Source organism: Bos javanicus, chromosome 8, assembly GCF_032452875.1.
Source record: "Bos javanicus breed banteng chromosome 8, ARS-OSU_banteng_1.0, whole genome shotgun sequence".
NCBI classification, from domain to species: Eukaryota; Metazoa; Chordata; class Mammalia; order Artiodactyla; family Bovidae; genus Bos; species Bos javanicus.
In genome coordinates, this window is record NC_083875.1 from 83891290 (window position 1) to 83911806 (window position 20517).

Consider the following 20517-nt stretch of genomic DNA (forward strand, 5'->3'; position numbering starts at 1 on the left):
GTCCCGTTTCAGTCTTTTTGTTGTTGTTGTTCCTCAGACCTAGGGGCTTCCCTGGTGGCTCAGATGGTAAAGCGTCTGCCCGCAATGCGGTAGACCTGGGTTTGATCCCTGGGTTGGGAAGATCCCCTGGAGAAGGAAATGGCAACCCACTCCAGTATTCTTGCCTGGAGAATCCTATGGACAGAGGACCCTGATAGGCTACAGTCCATGGGGTCGCAAAGAGTCAGACACAACTGAGTGACTTCACTTTTACTTTTCTCAGACCCGATCATTTCAATTATTCTGTCTTTAAGTTTGCTGATTCTTCCTTCTGCCCACTTATGACTGCTTGTGAATCTCATCAGTAAATTTTTCATTTCAGTTCCAGAATTTCCTTTTTCCTTTTAATGCTTTGTCTCTCCTGTTGATATTTTAATTTGATTCATACATTGTTTTCTTGACTTTGTGTACATTTTCTTTTACCTCTTTGAGCACCTTTAAGACAGATGTTTTAGGAGTTCTCTGGCAGTCCACTGGTTAAAACTCCATGCTTCCACTGCAGGGGGCATAGGTTCAACCCCTGATCAGGGATACTCCCATGCCATGTGGCAACAACAACAAAAAAATATAGTTGTTTTAACACCTTTGTCTAGTAAGTTCACCCTCTGGTCTTTCTTTGGGACAGTTTCCGTTGATTCATTTTTTCCTTGAAATGAGCTATCCTTTCATGTTTCTTGGCAGTCCTTGAGATATTTTGGTGAAAACTGAATTTTCAGTGAAAACTGAAAATTTGAATTTGATAATGTGGGAACTCCAGTAATTAGATTTCTTATATGCTCCAGGGTTTGCTGTTTAGTTTTTCTTTTCCCCAATGTTGGATTTTTCTTAACAAAAATATATCCCTTGTCTTTTTAGTTGAATAACCAAAAAAGAAAAGTTTAATAAATCCTAGTATATCCACACACTCATTCAATAAATACTTATTAAGTACCAGGCACTGTGCTAGTTACTGAAAATCTAGCTACTTGTTAGAAAACAAAGTCCAAAAGATAAGCTCTTTGAGTTTTCTCTGCTCACTGACATATGCCAGAACCTACCAAAGTAGGCGCTGAATAGACATTTAATGAATAAATGAATGTGATAAGCCTTTGTAGGGTTACCGATGAATACAACTTAATTTATTATACTTTCCATATGAAATTGGGGGTTTAAAAGCATTCTTTGGGACTTCCCTGGTCATCCAGTAGTTAAGAATCCACTTTCCAATGCAAGGTATGCGGGTTTGATTCCTGGTTGGAGAACTAAGATCCCACACGTCACAGGGCAACTAAGTCCACAAGCCACAACTACTGGGCCTGTGAGCTCCACAGCCCGCACAACACAACTAGAGAGCCCACACACAACTAGAGAACCCACACGCCACAACTAGAGAGAAGCCTGCACACTGCAACAGACCTAGAGCAGCCAAAATAAAGAAAGAAAGGCGTTCTTTATATGCACAGCTTTTTTATGCCAATACCTCAATAAAGTAGTTTTACGAAAAAAAGCAAACCACAAAAGGAAAAAAAAAGACTCTTTAAAACAAAGGCATCTTCATGTGTCCTTGCATATAATCTAAATGAGTACGGTGTGTTTCTATACACACATATATACATGTCCACCACTCTTTAACCAACACTAGAAACATACCTTTACAGTGTACTGCAATGGCACCCTCTGCATTTTCACAAATATCCAGAAATTCTTTAACGATGGCATCAGTAGGGGTGCTGCCATCCGCAAAGAAAAGATCATAGTGATCGAAACCAGCATTTGTAAAGCGTTTGGCATCATACATCCTTTTATTCAGACGAATAACTGTAGTAACGTTGTGATTCTTAAAATATGGAATATAAGCCTCAGGAGAATGCTGATGGTAACCTACATGAAGAAATTCACCAGATGTTGTAAAAGGCAGAAAGGAAACAATGGATAACAGTATCACTTGTAACTGCATGGAAACAGTATCACTTGTAACTGCATGGAAACAGTATCTGGACTGGGGATTGAATACCAATTTGATTATAACTATGAAAAAAAAATTTAAAAATTAAAATCCAGGCAGAAAGATGAGATAAAATGTTCAAGTGTACACTTAATTAAGAGAGCAGAGCTCTGGCCTCTTTTAAAAGAAAATACCGGATGGATACTTATAATAACAAAACTATACTGGTCTCATATTTTTGCATACCACTTTCAAGTCTGGTTCTTGAATGAGGTCCACAGAAGGCAAGAAATCGGTCTGGTATTATCCAATTTAAATCTCCATTTTCTGCTTTCTGCAAAAGGAAGATCACAATTCATTCTTATATTTAATCTCCTCTCCAGGTCCCTTTCAATAGTGAGTATCTTAAGGACTTCAAATCCATTTCCTTTAGCACAAAAGCTGTTTACAAATGACCATGAGACAGGAAACTAAAATTTATCCTGTTATGAATACTCCCAGGGAATAGTCAGCCCTCAATATCTGTGGGTTTTGCATCTGTGGATTTGGAAGGCTGACTATGAGACTTGAACACCTGTGGATTCTGATATCAACAGTGGGTCCTGGGACCAATCCCCCATGGATACCAAGAGACTATAGTTAGTTAACTTCTGGTCCTAATAACTTTCACTTAAACAGCACTTTTTTTCCCCTACAATAGTCAGCCTCTGGAAAATACAGTTGACTGCTGCTGCTATCCAGACTATGCCTAAATACTTTATTTTATCCAAGTAAATTCTTATGTAGTTGCTGCTAATCAGTAAGAAAACCAAATTTTCTATCATGAGGGATATGGAAACTTTCCTGTTTTCCTGAATTACTAATTGGCTTCCAATGTAAGCAATCATTACTTTATTGATTTTTTTTTCTTCTTTATTTAAGAATAAAGAAGAAAAAAAATCAATCTAGGGTCCTGGTTTCTCAATATTTACTTTTTATTTCTACAGAGGCACTTTTCTATCATTTTGCTGCCTATTTAATTAGAGAAATCAATGAACATTTTTTACTAAAATTCACCAGAAAACTTAAAATCACAAGAATACAGAGATCATATCTAAACTGAAATTTAAAACACTTTACTTCCTGTTATTAAGTCTTTTGGATTGAATTATACAATTATTCTAAGATAAAGTTCAAGTTTAATAACAATAGAGATGGCTACAAAAAGACTTAAGCAGAAAGTAGGAGACAGTTGATAGTGGGGAAGGAGAGAACATAAACACAAGTTCCATCAGCTTTACAATTGGAGTATATTTTCGTCCACCTAAGAACAGGCAAGAAAAAAAAATCAACAGTTGCCTTAAGATCTACAGGTCAAGCAAGTAACCCAAAACTGATTTACCTGACTTAGTTATAAGTCAAGGGAACTGATGAGCCCATGTTCATTTCAGGCTAAAAGATGTAAGTAAGAATGAGGACAAGCATTGCCAGATGTTCTGACTTTGAAGTAAAATCAGAGTTTTAAAATGAGAAATCTGCGATTAGATTTCGTTGAATCACAGGTATCATATACTGTAAGATGCATCCTGAATTCAGAAAAGTTAAAACAAGAAAAAATGGGCATCATGGAATCAATGAAAACTACCAATCCAAAATTTCTAAATATAGAGATTAAGGGCTTCCCTGGTGGCTCAGCTGGTAAAGAATCAGCCTGCAATGCAGGAGACCTGGGTTCGATCCCTGGGTTGGGAAGATCCCCTGAAGAAGGGAATGGCTACCCACTCTAGTGGCCTGGAGAACTCCATGGACTCACAGAGTCGGACATGACTAAGTGACTTTCACTTTCATAGAAACTAAACAAAGCTACCATTATGGTCTGTAGCTACTTAACAGTTACCTGTGTCTCAATGCAATTTCTAAGTAAATGACATTTGTTGGTGACCCTGCTACTTCACAGCAATGCTGCAATTGCTGCATTGGTGAGAAGGAAGCTAATTAGCACTTATAATTACTCCTTAGTAAAAAACAAGTAACACTGAGGGAACACTAACTGGTGTTTTGCTTATCTAAAAAGAGAAAGTATATTTTATTTTAAATGTTTAATTTTGATAAAGTGAAAGTTGCTCAATTTTCATAAGGGGAAGTACAAAAAATGGTGTTAATAATTCAACTATATTCAGTAATTAAGATGGTAAATGCATATTGTACTTTATAAACATATAGCTATTGCTGCTAAGTCGCTTCAGTCGTGTCCGACTCTGTGTGACCCCATAGACGGCAGCCCACCAGGCTCCCCGTCCCTGGGATTCTCCAGGCAAGAACACTGGAATGGGTTGCCATTTCCTTCTCCAGTGCATGAAAGTGAAAAGTGAAAGGGAAGTCACTCAGTCGTGTCCGACTCTTCGTGACCCCATGGACTGCAGCCCACCAGGCTCCTCCGTCCATGGGATTTTCCAGGCAAGAACACTGGAGTGGGTTGCCATTTCCTTCTCCAGTGCATGAAAGTGAAAAGTGAAAGTGAAGTCGCTCAGTCGTGTCCGACTCTTCGTGACCCCATGGACTGCAGCCCACCAGGCTCCTCCGTCCATGGGATTTTCCAGGCAAGAGTACTGGAGTGGGGTGCCATCGCCTTCTCCGATAATGATCAGCAGTACCTATTAACCCAATTCATCAAGAAAATAGTTCAATTATACCTAGGGGTTTAAAATAATAGCTACTTTAGAAATTGTGAAAGAGTAGTTATCTGAGGATTTAAGGTGCTGCTGAATAGAGTGTTGTCTGTGGAATCACTCTATTATTAGTGAGACTGTCTGCTCAAGATAACTATAGCAGGATAGAAAAAAAACAAAACAAACCAAGATTCCACAAGTATTCTTGGCTGAAAAAGACATTTAGCATAACATCTTACTCATTATGTACTTGGAGGGTAGAATGGGAAAATCAAATTACTCTTTCTCAAAAAAAAAAAAAATACACTACCTTAAAAAAACATAAAGGACATCTGTGGTTTTGCCTGTCTCTCTCCTCTCTGTGTACCATCCTTCTTTTTGGTCTGTATGATTTGATAGGGCTGACCCAATTTCAGCTCCTGGGATGACCAAAGTATTCTGCACCCGCTCATCCACTGCCCTTACCAAAATCACAGCTTGGTTCAGGGGCAGAGACATGATCTAAGCCAAGCCAATGAGAGGAACCGGTGAGTCTCCTGCTGGAGCTATGAACATTCTTTTCCAGTAAGCTAAGTAAATCAAAGTCCCTTGGACTGCAAGGAGATCCAACCAGTCCATTCTGAAGGAGATCAGCCCTGGGATTTCTTTGGGAGGAATGATGCTAAAGCTGAAACTCCAGTACTTTAGCCACCTCATGCAAAGAGTTGACTCATTGGAAAAGACTGATGCTGGGAGGGATTGGGGGCAGGAGGAGAAGGGGACGACAGAGGATGAGATGGCTGGATGGCATCACTGACTCAAAGGATGTGAGTCTCAGTGAACTCCGGGAGTTGGTGATGGACAGGGAGGCCTGGTGTGCTGCGATTCATGGGGTTGCAGAGAGTCGAACACAACTGAGCGACTGATCTGATCTGATCTGATCTGAAGTAAATCAAAAGGGTAAATCAAAGCTGTTGGCAGCCATCTTTATCCAACAGACCTTATAGTTAGTTAACTTTTGGTCCTAATAACTGTTATTTAATAGCTTTTTTTGGGGGGGGGGCTACAATAGTCAGCCTTTGGAAAATAGAGCTGACTGCTGCTGCTATTCAAACTATACCTAAGTAATTCGGTTATTTTACCCAGGAAAATTCTTATATAGTTGCTGCTTATAAATAAGAACTGGGGAGAACTGGCCTTGGAACAAAACTGGTTTCAGCTCAATTTCTGGTAAGTGTTTGAATACCTGAATCTGGTATGCATGAATTACCCTTGCTCCTGGACATTTTGCTTATGTAAACCAATAAATCTCCCCATTTTATTTAAGCCATTTGTGTTTACTTTTTGTAATCTGCATCCAAAAATGTCTTGACTTCATATAAACAAAAGGTTCTGACAAAAATACGTGTTTTCCAGAGGTAATTAGATGTATACTGGCTATTCATTTCATCAGATCCTATGCTAAGGATTTCATAAACATTAACTCATTTAATTCACTCTATAAAAGTCATCAATACTTAAAAATTTTTTTTAACTAAAAATTAAAGAAAAATGCCTAGGAGCACACTCACTCACTCCAAAAGGATGTAACAAGTGCAAAAAATCAATAAGAACTAGGACTGCAGAAACAGGAGTAAGAGAAAGATGAATTTATATACATCTAAATTGTTCAATTGAAAAAAAAAAGAATATTACTTCTGGAAGTAAAACATATATAAAAAAGAGTTAAAAACAATATCCTTGAAAACTTACTTCATAGTATTCATATTCATCCAGGTTAAATGAGTTGAAATTAAAGAAGCCATACTGCATTGCCTAAAATCCAAAGGTAAGCTTTTAAGAATAAAGATGCAAATAAGGAAACAATTTTCAATACAAATTCTTAATAGTAAGTATCAGAAGGCACCCTTGAAAGCATTGTATTTAGATTATGTTCCATGGAATGGCTTTCAAAGGAGGTGGAAGATGTCTTTTAAATGCTTCTATCATCAGAAACATCAGTTACAACAATATATATTTTAATGAGATTTTCTTTTTCATTTTTCTTCATTAATCATCCTATCCATGCAAGATCTAAATTATCAAGCCTTCAAAGTAATCCTACTAGTTTATTAGATGAACACCATTCAGGCTTCAAATATAATGCATAACCCAATGGTTGCTAAACAAACAATAACAAAGGGAAGAAACCATGGGTTAGTTTATATCAAACAATCTTACACTTTATACATATCTTCACTTTCAAATTCTTCTGAACAGTCTTGAATTAAAAGATTAGTATTTCTTATACTAAAGACAGCCCTGAGACAAACACTAAAATTCAAATTTTTTGAGAGAAAAAAACTTTTTTCAATAAGGAAAAAATACATGAATTTTCCTTTCTGTAGCCTCATTCTGAGTTGCAATAAGAAGAGTATGCTAAGCAAAGTAAGCAAAGTAACTATTTTCTGAGACAAGGACAATCTGGTGGCTTCTGACAATCGTTCTCCCTGCTTACTAAGACAGACAGTATGTAAGTAACAATTCTTGCTCAAGAAGTTATTCTTGGTTGAAAAGGGGTGATTCTGCAAAACCAGTCTGCAAAATATAAACTATTGAAATATGAATGAGAAATAAGGCTACAATACCAAACAACAAAAATTGTATTTTATAAAATATAGTTGTTTAAGTCCTAATTCCAAGACCAAATCTAAGATGAATTTTCTTTTGAATTTGAAACAATATATATCATATTTAGACTAGAGCTGTTCCTAACAGAATGATACAATAAAAAGTCATCAATCTGCAGGGGATTTCTAGTCTTTGAATTTCATAAGGAGATCTTATTAGAGTAGTATTTTTTTTAAAAGTAGCACTAAAATCAAGATATAATTATTATATTTATAAATATTTCAAACAATAATATTCAAAATCAGTCACAAATAAAAACCTTTAAATGGAAAAATCAGAAGCTGTTGTCTCAAAAAAAATTAAAATGCAGTATGAAAAAAGAAATCTTTGATCTATAGTTACAGCTGATTAAACTTTGTATATAATATCTGATTTAAAAAAACACGAAGTCAATGTTATAGTAGATCATCGCCAAAGCCCTCCTAAGTGTTTCTTCTTCTCTTTTGTTTTTTTCAAATATATGTGGTTGCAGGACTGGAGAGAAGGGAATCCTAGGATCCTAGGATCAAGGATAAGTATGCCTGCCTGCATTGGCAACTTCCTAGGGTCCAACTGGCAAGGACTGTAACTGTAACTGGGAGGTGTCATTTATACCTACTGTCCCTCCACCTCCTGATGGCATCCTCTGCCCAGTAAGTGCCTAAATTGAGGCCTCGTGAACTATCTCAGTGTGTGGCAACCTTCATCAGGTCCTTATACCACAGAGTCACTGGACTCAAATCCCCAGAATTAAGGTCCATCCTCATTACCTTATTACAGGACAAAAGCTATACTAATTAACCTCTGAATCTGTGCACTAACTAGGTCTCTCAGCTTAGCCCATAAAATTTCTGTCACAATTCTCAGAAAGCCACCATGTTTCATCATACCAGACAGTAAACTTGGGTTCCTTCTCCCTCTGAAAATACAAGTCACACAAAACTTGAGATGTTGTTTAAAGCTTATTTGATCTAAGGGCTACTGATTAACAATTCTAGTTTCCTGCACTGTCCTGATATTCAAAAATAACACTGGAGGGAGTGAGTGTTATAACCAGGGTCTGCTGCATCACCTGATTCCAGGGGACCCTATTCATTTAGAATGTGATAGGAAGCTATCCCCTGAAGTCAAAGACAGCAAGTAGCCCTCGTTATAAAACACAGGAGTTATTTTTAAATAGCTTTGAGAAAGCAGTAATGACCTACTTAGTTCTTTATATAAAAGCTAGTAACAAACTAATGGGCTATTCAAATACTTCTGTTGAACTAGAAATTGAATTATTGAAGATACAAAAACAAAGTGTTTAACAGTGTGTTACAGAAATATCTGTTGTAAACAGAATTGCTGGCAATCAGACTCATAAAATACATAAATCAAAGAGAATTCAGAAACCAGTAATCTATTTACTTTTTGTTTTTCTTTGACATCACAACGCATTCAAAACCAATTCTGAATTTAGAACCTAATTACATAACTGTTTCTTCACATCTCTTGTGTTCAAGTGCCTTTCCCCCAACTCACACAGAGAAGCACTCAGATTCAGAATAATCTGTTTTCTAGTTTAGTTGTCATTCTAATGTTGGCAGGGAAATGGGACACCTCTGACATCATACACATCTTAGGAGGTCTTTGGAGAAGGCCTGTCTTCCTTGCACTGTATTTAAGTTCTCCAGCACAACAATAGGCTCATCCTATGAGTCACTTACCTTCTTTACTGCATAAAAACAGTCAAGAAGTGTAATGAAGAAATTGCAACTTCCATAGGCAGCATCTCTGAAATTCCAAAAGTATTGAAGTACATAGCTCAGTTAATTTTCTGCTTACACTTATCTCAAGACAAAGCTGATTGAAAATCAAACACATATTCAGTTTCAAAAGAAAAAAAAAAAGAATTTTTGCCTTTTGGTTTTTAAATAAAGGATAAGTCACTGTTATACATTTCACTGTACCTCCCACCTATTCCAGTGGATACTGTTTTATAGATGTTGTTCAATAATGACCACATTCTAAATCTCAAATGATCTCTCTAGACTGTTTTGGCTTTAATAGTTCAGCTTCAAAAGTTCCTTTTTGAGTTCAACTTCTCAATAGTATGTACTCCTCCTCTCAAAAAGACATTTGAATTTGTTCTTCAAATACCATGTCAAATTGTTAGCAGGAAACACTGCTTTTTGATTCTGTACATACATGTTGTGTGTGTGCATATCTACACCCACACAGCAAAAAAATTTGGAGATCAAGATAGTATTTGAAATAACAGGTGCAAGCTAAAGAGTATTTTGCTTCTCTCATTATGCTTTTATGACTTTTAACAATTTAACTGGATAATTTTTTTCTGGTTCCAAGGACAAGCGTACCAATAAAACCACAGAAACGAATGAGTCAACTACTGTTACTAGAGTCACTCTACACTTGGGAAAAGTGCTTTAACGGTTAGGTAGTTAGCCCCACGAAATACTGTATCAATACCTATCAGTAATCTTACTACAAGATTAGTGACACAAGTCTCAGTATCAGTTAAGACTTTGTCCAGAAAAATAAGGTACTCCTCCATTCCCACCTGCTTCTCCTTTTTGTCTCCCTTGAGTCATTTCATTACAAAGTGAAAATTTTAAGAATTAAGCAAGATAAAAATTAATTATGACCATTCTAGGCATGCCAAACAATTATGCCTAATCAGAATGGTACTTATTTGGTCCTTATGTGGAACCAGGTTGTTACTGGAGCTATAATTAATTGCCTGTCTTGGTTGGGTTTTCACACAGTACTTTACTTACCTGAAAAATCAAACTGTACATTTAAAATGTTTAATTTTTGTACAAACTTTTAAGAATATAGACTACTAGATTAACATTAAAGAAAAGGGTATCCTTTTTAGCTAAGACAGCTTTAGATATTACTGTCTGAATTCACTAGAATTATTGCAGTATATGTTAGCCTTCTTGAGGACTGGACACAAGGCCTTACAACACGCCATTTGTGTTCTATAAGCTTCTGAGTTTAAAAGCTGATCTTCCAGAAGCTAGAAAAGGTTTCAATGTGACCAAGAAAATGATCTTTACCAATAGCTTACTGGTAATATTCAGGAAGGAGAAAAACATAATGACCTGCAGCTTTAGTTCTCAGAGCATGCTCCCTGGGCAAGCAGCAGCAACATCAACCTCACTTGTTAGAAATTTAATTCTCAACCTCTACACCAGACCTGTGAGTCAGAGTTCTAGGGGTGAGGCTGGGTCCTCCAAGAGTTTAAGAACCACTGACTTACATGATTATACATAATGTTCTGTACAAATAACTGTTTTATGGAATAAGGAATGTTTTTAAGATAGAGAAGCTAAGGTAGGAAAGTGAAGTTTAGTCTAAATCAAAATCAAAATTATCAGTAGAAAGACAATGAACTCTCAAATCACATCCCAATGTTTTTCACCATTTCTTCTCAGTTAGCTATAATTGCTAACTTACTGGTAATTCTTTTCCAATCAAGTTAAAGGCATGGTGATTCAGTTTTTGTGACAATTTGAGCATTTATTCAAAGCATAATTGTGAATAACCTCCTGTGGGCCAAGTCCTGCTCTAATTGAGCTTTGATCTGAGCTTGGATAAAGTTCTGCTATATTATCAGAATAGACAAGGCTCTTTCTTTATTCACTCATGTTTATTTCATTAACACTTCCAACTTTAAACACACCCACATCTCCTTCCTCCCACCCAAGCAATTAGACTTCTTCAAAATGGCATAATAGCAGCTATCAATCTGGATATAAGCCTTTGTGGGGTGAAAGCTTGTCATAGATAATTTAACAAACTTGGAAAAGCAGATGAGAATCAATAAAGGAATACTGCTTAGAAACAGCAAAACAATGTCAAATACTAGTTTAAAAAAATTACAATTTTCATAGCAGATTATACTCCTAATAGCCAAAAACTGCAAATAACCGAAGTATCCATCAAAAAGAAAATGGACAAATAAAATGTGGTATATTCATAGAATGGAAGGCTACAAAAGCAGTAAAAATAGGACAAACCACTAACACCTGCCACCACAAAGATAAACCTCACAGACAATATATATTTTAAAAACTAGATCCCAGTTCTCCAAAAATGTATATTCTATGATTTCATTTACACGAAGTTCAAAAATAAGAAACACTTTTGGAAAGGGGATAAAAGGGAATCTTTACGGGGACTGACAATGTTCTGTATCTTGAAAGGATGGTAGCTACATACACAAATGTAGATGTTTACTGTGCTGTATATATGAGTCATGGAGTTTTTAATTGTGTCTAAGTTATGCATGGATTTAAAAAGGAAAAAACATGAATGGTTAACAAATGTTAGCTAGGGTTCAGGCACCAAGTGTTTCATATGCAGGATGTTACTTAACCCTCATACTTCATTAGGATGATATTACTATCATTCCCATTTATAGACTAAGAAACCAAGCCTTGTATTTGTAAAGAACCACAGAGATATTAGTTGCAGAACTTAAGAGTCAAACTCTCATCTGTCTGAGGTCTATAGCCAAGCTATTAGCAGCTCTGCAATATTACCTCTCAAGAAAATAAAGAGCAGAGACAAAAAAAAAGTCAATTAAGAAGTAAGGAGTGTTATAGGTAATACCAAAGAGGAGATGCACATGCTCTTCATAACTATGATAAAAGGTTTAAAAAAAAAAAAACTTGAACTATATTTTATACTTTTTTAATTTAGACAGGCATAAAAATGTCTAATATAATTCATTAAGAGATTGTATATATATGTATACATACATTTTAAAATTCAGTGGTTGAAGAATTATGTGTACGTTAAGTTAAATCTAATTAAATATTGCTATGGAGCATCAAAGAAGTAATTGACTATGGATGAATGCTATTCTCACACAGTTCCTTGTTAGCAACACTTTGTTAACAGTTGTAGTTGTTCTGGGCTCTTGCAATGGCAAAGATAAAAGACTATAATTTCTGTCAAAATATTATCCAGTTTTATTCACTCTGATTTGCTTACTTTCAATTAGTAAGTTCTTTAGAACAAAATGTGGTGAGGCACAGATTTTTAAATCTGTCAAAGGCTGATACTTTTGTGAAATACAGTAATACATACCAATATTGGTATTACATACCAACGATTATGCAATAATCTTATTTTTATAAATAAAACTGAATTATTATAAAAATGAAAGGAAAAAACATATAAACACAAGTCTAAATTCTCCTATTATTAGATTCCACAGACATAGACATACTCTGTTAAATCATTAAAAAGTCTGTAAATCTTACTCTGATTACAAAGCACAAATCTGATTACAAAGCACAAATTTTCAACAGTGGGAGCGGTTCTGATTTCTCATGTAGAAGCGATTTACCACCACCACCACAGACATCTGGCAATGTCTGGAGACATTTTTGGTTTTCATAATTGACTTTCTGGGGGTGAAGGCATTGCTGACATCTAGTGGTTTAACAGTGATGCTGTGAAACGTCCTACAGTACCTTCAACAATCCCCCACCCCAACAAAACGTCAACAGCGTCAGTGTTGAGTAACCTAGATCTACGGTGTTACTTGCACCCACCCCAAAATGATTATCAGGTTTTCTTTCTTCAGAAACAACCATACCACAGTATTTCTGGCAAGGGCCTGATTAAATGAATCTACCATAATGTTCTTATATTTACCTGAAAGGAATATAGGTTGCATCTCCAAACATTAATATTCTATATGCGTCTTCTGGTGTTTTCCCCAAATATATAACCTACATTTGAAGAGAGAAGAAAAAGGCAATTTACTTCTAAATGAAGATATAGTACTGTCACTGAGAACTAAGTTTTGTAAAATTTTTAGCCAATCAGCTGAGCCTGGTTCTCTAGCTTTCCCAAGGATCCTACGAGTCACTCAGTATCCTCTCAGTGAATTTCTCTTTTATTTAGATCTGCTGGCATAGCTGGTTTCTGTTGCTTGCAATAAGAGCCCTGACCAACAACTATTTACAACCTTTTGTGGAGAGAAGTATAGCATTAAAAAATTAAACTTTTTTTGGCTGTGCTGGGTCTTCACTGCTATGCTCAGGCTTTTTTCTCGTTGTGAAGACTGGGGGCTACTTTCTAGTTGCGGTGTGCGGGCTTCTTATTGCGGTGACCTCTCTTGTGGAGCACAGGCTCCAGGGTGCATGGGCTTCAGTATTTGCAGCGTGTGGACTCAGTATTTGTGGCTCCCGGGCCCTAGAGCACAGGCTCAATAGTTGTGGCACACAGGTTTACTTTCTCCTGTGGCATTGGGGATCTTCCTGGATCATGGGTTGAACCCATGTCTCCTGCATTGCCAAGTGGATTCTTTACCTCTGAGCCATCAGGGAAGCCCAGAATTAGCATTTTAAGAACAGATTTTATAAATCAAAATGTTAGACTAAGCACACGCTTTTACCTCACCTCCCTTCTAAAATACTGAAATGATAGTAAAGAAGTATGTGGGAGATGGCAGTAGAGGATGGATTGGGACTGGGACTGCGAGGCGGATGAGAGGAACAAAGATGCTGATTAACTCCATCCATTTAGATTTAACAATTTATGATACTGTACAGGTTTCCTATAAAACTTCATTTGTTTACTATTGTCATTTGCTTCTTTTATCTTCAGAACTACGTCATGCTTCAATTTTCAACTGGTAGAATACTTCAGGTAGATTTTTCAGCATTTGAGGTCCGCAGTCGATGGACCTCTTTGCATTTCTGAAGTATCTTGTTTTCTGCCCTGAAACTTATGGACCATATATATGATTTCAGGTCTGCAGTCTTTTCTCTCAGTTTATAGCTGTTGTTCCATGCTTTTCTCATTTCCAGTACTGCAGAAGTATTTTACTAGTCTCATTATCTCCTCCTTTTCCTCACCTGCTCCACTGGTATCCCTTTAAATAAGACACACCACAGCCCCAGTTAAACTTGCCTAGGACTTCTGACCCCCATTCTATCCAAAGGCACGTCTTTTTCCAACTCAGAGTCTTCCAGCAGGGCATTTTCCACCCATATATAGAGACAAGGGGTGAGAGAGGCCACAGCATCAGATGTGGCATACATATATTATCACCCAAAATCAATTCAATTCTAAAGCTTACTCTGGGATAAAACACACTTTGAATTTTGACTAGTAAAAATAAATCACAAAAGAATTTAACTATGAATTTTTAAAATCGCCATTACTTAGATTTATATAAACGAGCTGTTTCTTCTACCAAATTGTGAACATTCTGAAGTGAGAATCCAAGTCTCATGTTACACCATAACTCCACATGCATAAATCATGTATGGACTCTGATTTGATGCTTCATTTGCTGAACTTAAATCTACTTATAATAGTTAGGAAACTTTAAAATAATTGATAAAATACATTGGTATAAATATAAAAACATCACTGGATTAAGAAAAATTATAAAAATAAAAAATCCAACAAGAATCTCTGAAACTTAGAGAAGGATATATCTTAAAACTAGTCAGGTTCCAGATGGTATCTTATCAATTTTGTTTTAAGACTCATAAATGGAAATGTCTACCCTGTTTCTAAAAATGATTTTACCCCATTTACTCTAAAAATAATACAGAACTATGATCAACTAACTATACAGACTCTTCTAACACGTATTTATCTATAGCAGCATATAAAGCCACAAAGAACAATCAATCCCAAAAACAAAGGAATGCTTTCTTATCAAGATTCAGACAAATCTTTAAGAACAGCAATACTGACTCACAGAAGGTTGTAAACTACCATGAATTAATTAATCAAAATCATCTATAATCACAGTCAATATTATATTTATCTAACATATTACTTTAAGAAAAAAGTCTTTTAAATCTTTTTTGGGGGGTCAATGAGGGTAAGAATAAGATTTGATTCACTTATGTATTTGCATACATATACATTTCTAATACAACCTTCTCTCAAATTATATAAAATTTTCCTTAAGCACTGGTTAAAGATAATTCCTCCAACTCAAGACTGTAGTTCTTTGGTTTCTTTAGTTACTAAAATTGCAATGGTATTATTTCCTTCTAACTTTCACAACAAAAACAGCCTCTAATACATTAAATAATTGTGAATACAAATTCAGTTCAAAGAACCCAAAAACAATGTAACATTTTTCCCTATGGAAATAAAAACGTAAATTCCTAGTGATGAAATTTTTAAACACAGACTTTAGGTACAATGAGATAAGCTGAAGGAAATTTACAGATTCAGAGTAAGTTTGTTATACAATGCTATCATCTGAATGTTTGTGTCCTATCTAAAATTCATGTTTAAAACCCAACTTCCCAAAAGTGATAGTAGTATTAATAGCAGATGTGCCTTTGAGACAGCCATGAGTGAAGCCCTCAAGAATGGGATTAGTGTCTTATAAAAGGGACTTCAGAGAGACCCCCAGGCCTTTCCACCATGTGAGAGCCCGCACTGGACTATGCTGTCAGCCCCATCTTGGATTCTCAGCCTCCAAAACTGTAAGAAAGAAACTTCTGTTATTTACAAGCCTCCCCAGCCTCTGGCATTTTGTTATAGCAGCCCCAGAGGACTAAACATGTAACAATCAAAGAAATGTTTTCTAACAATCTGTAATTCTTAATTCTATACCCACTTCCCTAGTCAAAAGCCCTTCCCAAATAAAATTATCATTAATTTGTTCTTGAGAAGAATCCTTAAAATGGCTCCCATATTAACCTAAATTCTCAAATTAGTAAACTCTAAATCAATCCAATGTTATGATGCATCACTGTATTCCCAGCAATTTGGAAGTTTTACGCTTATCAAATTCTTTTGGTGTATTTTCATGAAAAGCTATATATATAGAATGGTCACTCTAACTGCACGTTGCTATCCCCAAATAGAAAACGCCGAGATATTAAACAACTGTAATAGCTAACTTCCAAGACAGCCCCAAAAATATTCATCTCCTGATATTTTCACCCTTAAGGAACAGGTCACCACTCTGTAAACAGTGGCCAGCTTCTGTGGTGGCTCAGATGGATTTAATGGTAGAATGTGACTTCTGAGGCTAGATCATAAAAACGTTGTGGCCTTTACCGTGCTTTCTTTAGGACTCCTCATTCGAAGTAAATTAAGCTGTTATTTGTGAGGGCAGCCCACATGGCAAGGAACTGAGGGCCTTTGCCAACAACCAGTGCTAGTTGCCGGGCATGTAAACCGGGTCATCTAAGCACTGGATCCTCTAACTCCAGTCATGCCTTCAGATAACTGCAGCCCAGCTGAATCCAGAAACAGACACACCCAAGTCAGCCACTTTCAAATACATTCCCCACAGGAACCCTTAGAGAGAATATCAATTGTTGTTTTAAGTCACTAAGTAATGGCATAGTCTGTACGGTACCAAGAGATAATACAGTAAGTAATGCAATAAACTATTACCAACTGATCATTTCAGTTTGTTGAAAGTGGCTAATTTTTTTAATGTGGCAAGTACAGAAATGTAATGGTAAGGAAGCCCCATGGCTTAGGAAACATAAGTAAGGAGAACCTGCTCTCTCTCTCCAGGGTAAGCAATGTATCTGAAGCAGCAAAAGGCAATCTCACCGGAAAAATAAAATATTGGGGTAGAAAATACTTAGGAAGTCAGTAGTGCTTTTCATGTATCATGAAAAGCATGGTTTTGTATACTGTGGGGGTTTTTTGGGTTGTTTTATTTTTTGCTGAACAATACTGCAGCCATTTCTAGGACCTCCACTGCCCCCATTTAAAAAATCACCATCTACCTAAACCAGCCTCTGTGAAAACTTCTGATTTTGGATTGCTGATCTATGTTTCAATACTGGAAGAGGCTCAAGTAGCAATGGATAAATTAGTGGACTGAAACAAAAAGATCACAACTTGATCATTTATAGTTTTAATCATGACAGTTCAGGTCTCAAACAATAAAGTGCAGTTGTTTAGACAGGTGCTTCTCATTTCTATTCTTCTACAGAACATTTTGAAGTTTAATCTATATAGTTAGAGAAGCCTTTGGCAGAGTTTAAAAAACCAAGTCATCTGAGTTAATCATAACAAAGGGTATTTAAATTCCAACAACAAATGTGGCAGCCCAATAAACCAGTAAACTATTTTCAATTATTCCTCATGGAGAAATGTCACAACGTTTCTTGTATTTAATTATTTTCACATCAGCCAGATGACACAGTCATTCCAATGCCAAGAACTTGATTGATCTTTTTTTAAAAAATCATTATACGGATTAACATACAATTTTCATAAATCATTGCAAACTGGAAACAAGTTTAAAGATTCAACTGCTGAATAAAAAAGTTGAACAAGGAAAAGATTATCTGTGATAAGCAATTTATGTGATTTTAAAAAAGTAAATAAGAGAAAATCACTGTTACAGTTCCTGCACAAATACTAGTTAAAAAAAAGAAAATCCCAAATCACCCTAAAAAAAAAAAAAAAATCAGATGGCCTTACATTTCAATGGTTTTAACCTCTCAAATTACTTTTATTTGTATGTACAGTAGGTTGGTATAATGATGTTCAATTTAGATAAAAGGAAACTGGAACTTTGACATAGCAAACACATCTCTACCATGGCCAGACAACTAATGAATGTGTAGGAATTTGCCTTGGCTATAAGGGTAAATGGATATATTCTATGTGAGTAGCAGGGACTTTTTTTTGAGACAAAGCAAAAATCCTGAATTTTTAAAATAAAAACACCTAATTTTTAAACATCAGCAAAAACAAACTACTAATTATAAATACTCTGTGGGTTACCTAAAGCTGGCAAGCTATTACTTTTTAACTTCTGGTGTTAACTGCTTACCCTGGGTCATACTCTTAATCCTTATTTATAGGTAAGAAACTGGGTAAAACAAGTACTAAAACAAGAATGGGGGTCCAAAATTCCACAGAAGCCTCACAGATTTGCAAACATCATAAATGCTGCTGCTGCTAAGTCACTTCAGTCGTGTCCGACTCTATGCTAGCCCCTAGCAAGTCTCACAGAGAGTGGAAATATCAGTTAGGTTCAGCAAGGTGAAAAGGGAAGTAAAGTTGTGATGAACGATGGTGACACAGCCAGCTTCCTCCACCACAGTGCCACGCCGGCCCCCTTCTGTGGCTCTGGTGCGCCTCACACTAACTTTGCCCTGTCTTTCACAGATACCCAGGAAGGGTGTTTGCCCAGAGATAGGTGTTTACAAACACTTCGGCAGACCCAGCTGGTTCTGTCTCCCAGTCTCTGTTACCCTGTCTAGACTGCTATTTGTTGAGCTGGATTCACACACACTGTTCCAGAGACTTTCCCCTCAGCTCGCCTTATTTTAAATTCTTGTCTAATCCCTTCACCTTGCAGCCACCTTAACCCAGCACAGAGTTTCTGAGTTCAAAATAATTAAATCATTAAGAAAAAATGGATGACAGGTTCAAAAGGTCATCATTAAATAACAAATTAAGCCCCTGAGCTCTTATTACAAATGTTGAAGCAATCTCAAATTCAGTGAAATTTAGGATTCTACTCACAGATGGCTGAATTAATATATTCCTAGAATTTCATCAGTATCACAATTTTGGGTATAAATGTTTACAAGTAAACCATTCTGAAGGCTTAAAAATTGCTTAAAACAAAAATATAATAATAGAGAGTGACATTTTGAACAGGGAATCCGTATGTTATCATAATTAGCTCTACAAAGTAATCTATTAAACATTACAAGAGGGCAAACTTGCAAATTATGTACCAACAGTTTGCTTGTGTCATTTATTTTACACTCAGGATGCTTTAACCACAGAAAATGTTAGAAACAACGGTTAATTTCCCAGGCAAGTTCTCAAAAGTACATTTAACCTATGGAAGAGCTAAGTACTGTATATGTGCAGGAAAATATAAATGTTGAGACAGTAAGATATAACCAAAGCTGATAACCAGTAAAATACAATGGCATCATTTTTGTTTTTTAATATAAAAAGCAGATTTAAGGTATAATAATGGTAGGCAGAACCAAAAAAAGAAAGAAAATTACATTTAGTAAATGCTTACTTTGTGCCAGATAGTCTACCAGACTGAAATTAAAAGCTAGCTCAATTTGAACCTAAATCCTTCAACTTCTGAAATGAAATCCCTAAACCCTTTACAATGGCCTCTTCCAAACAGCTGTTTGCAACTAGAAATTAATGTTTATTCCTTCCAGTGTAATAATATACCACTATTACTATAAAGTATGCACATAAGAAACTAAATAGAAAAGGTGACATTTCTAAAATGAATCATTATATACTGTAATTATGTTAAAAATTGTGTTCACTAAAATATTAATAGATTTTAATGTGATTGATATACTTCAATTTTTTAAAATCTTGATTTAAAAGCCTAGGTGCAAGTTCAGCTATTTCAGTTCTTGATTTTAATCGCTGTGGTAACTGAAAAAGATAGTCTTTAAAATTCGTTTCTCCATTCTTTGTATTTCTTGTGAACTGGAAGTTGTATCAATAGGCTTGTGCATTAGTATATGTTGTATCACATCAGAAAAGAGACTACCTAAATTACCACTATTGGTGCTAAAAATGGCCACTGGATTAGGTGCTAACCATCAAATCCCTAAAGAGCCTCTTGATGTAGGTGAAAGAGGAGAATGAAAAAGCTGGCTTAAAATTCAACATTCAAAAAAGTAAGATCATGGCATCCAAAATGGGGGAAAAAAATGGAAACAGTGACAAACTTTGTTTTCCTGGGTTCCAAAATCACTGCAGACGCTGACTGCAGCCATGATATTAAAAGACACTTGCTCCTTGGAAGAAAAGCTATGACAAACTTAGCGTATCCACTTTGCCAACAAACGTCCGTATAGTCAAACCTATGGTTTTTTTTCAGTAGTCATGTACAGACAGATGTGACAGTTGGACCATAAGAGGGCCAAGCACTAAAGAATTGATGCTTTCGAACTGCTGTGCTGGAGAAGACTCTTGAGAGTCCCTTGGCCAGCAAGGAGATCAAACCAGTCAATCCTAAAGGAAATCAACCCTGAATATTCACTGGAGGACTGGTACTGAAGCTGAAGCTCCAATCCTTTGGCCACCTGATGCGAAGAGCCGACTCACTGGAAAAGACTCTGATGCTGGGAAAGATTGAGGGCAGGAGAAGGGGGAGACAGAGGGTGAGTTAGATGGCATCACCAACTCAACAGATATGAGTTTGAGCAGACTCAGAGTTGGTGAAGAACAGGGAAGCCTGGAGAGCTGTAGTCCATGGGGTGACAGAGTTGGACACAATTTAGTGACTGAACAACAATAATCAAA

General features: G+C 36.3%; 1 protein-coding gene across 19 annotated transcripts in view; it reads right to left on the reverse strand.

The window, feature by feature from the left end:
- CDC14B (cell division cycle 14B) overlaps nt 1-20517 on the reverse strand; it is a 162396-nt gene that overhangs the window by 62842 nt on the left and 79037 nt on the right. For all 19 annotated transcript variants that reach the window (XM_061426168.1, XM_061426162.1, XM_061426161.1 and 16 more), the window contains 5 exons: nt 12913-12989; nt 8946-9012; nt 6343-6405; nt 2210-2297; nt 1669-1899 (listed from right to left, as the gene is read on the reverse strand). In XM_061426168.1, the coding sequence (XP_061282152.1) occupies nt 1669-1899; nt 2210-2297; nt 6343-6405; nt 8946-9012; nt 12913-12989 (526 nt within the window). The remainder of the gene's footprint in view (nt 1-1668; nt 1900-2209; nt 2298-6342; nt 6406-8945; nt 9013-12912; nt 12990-20517) is intronic.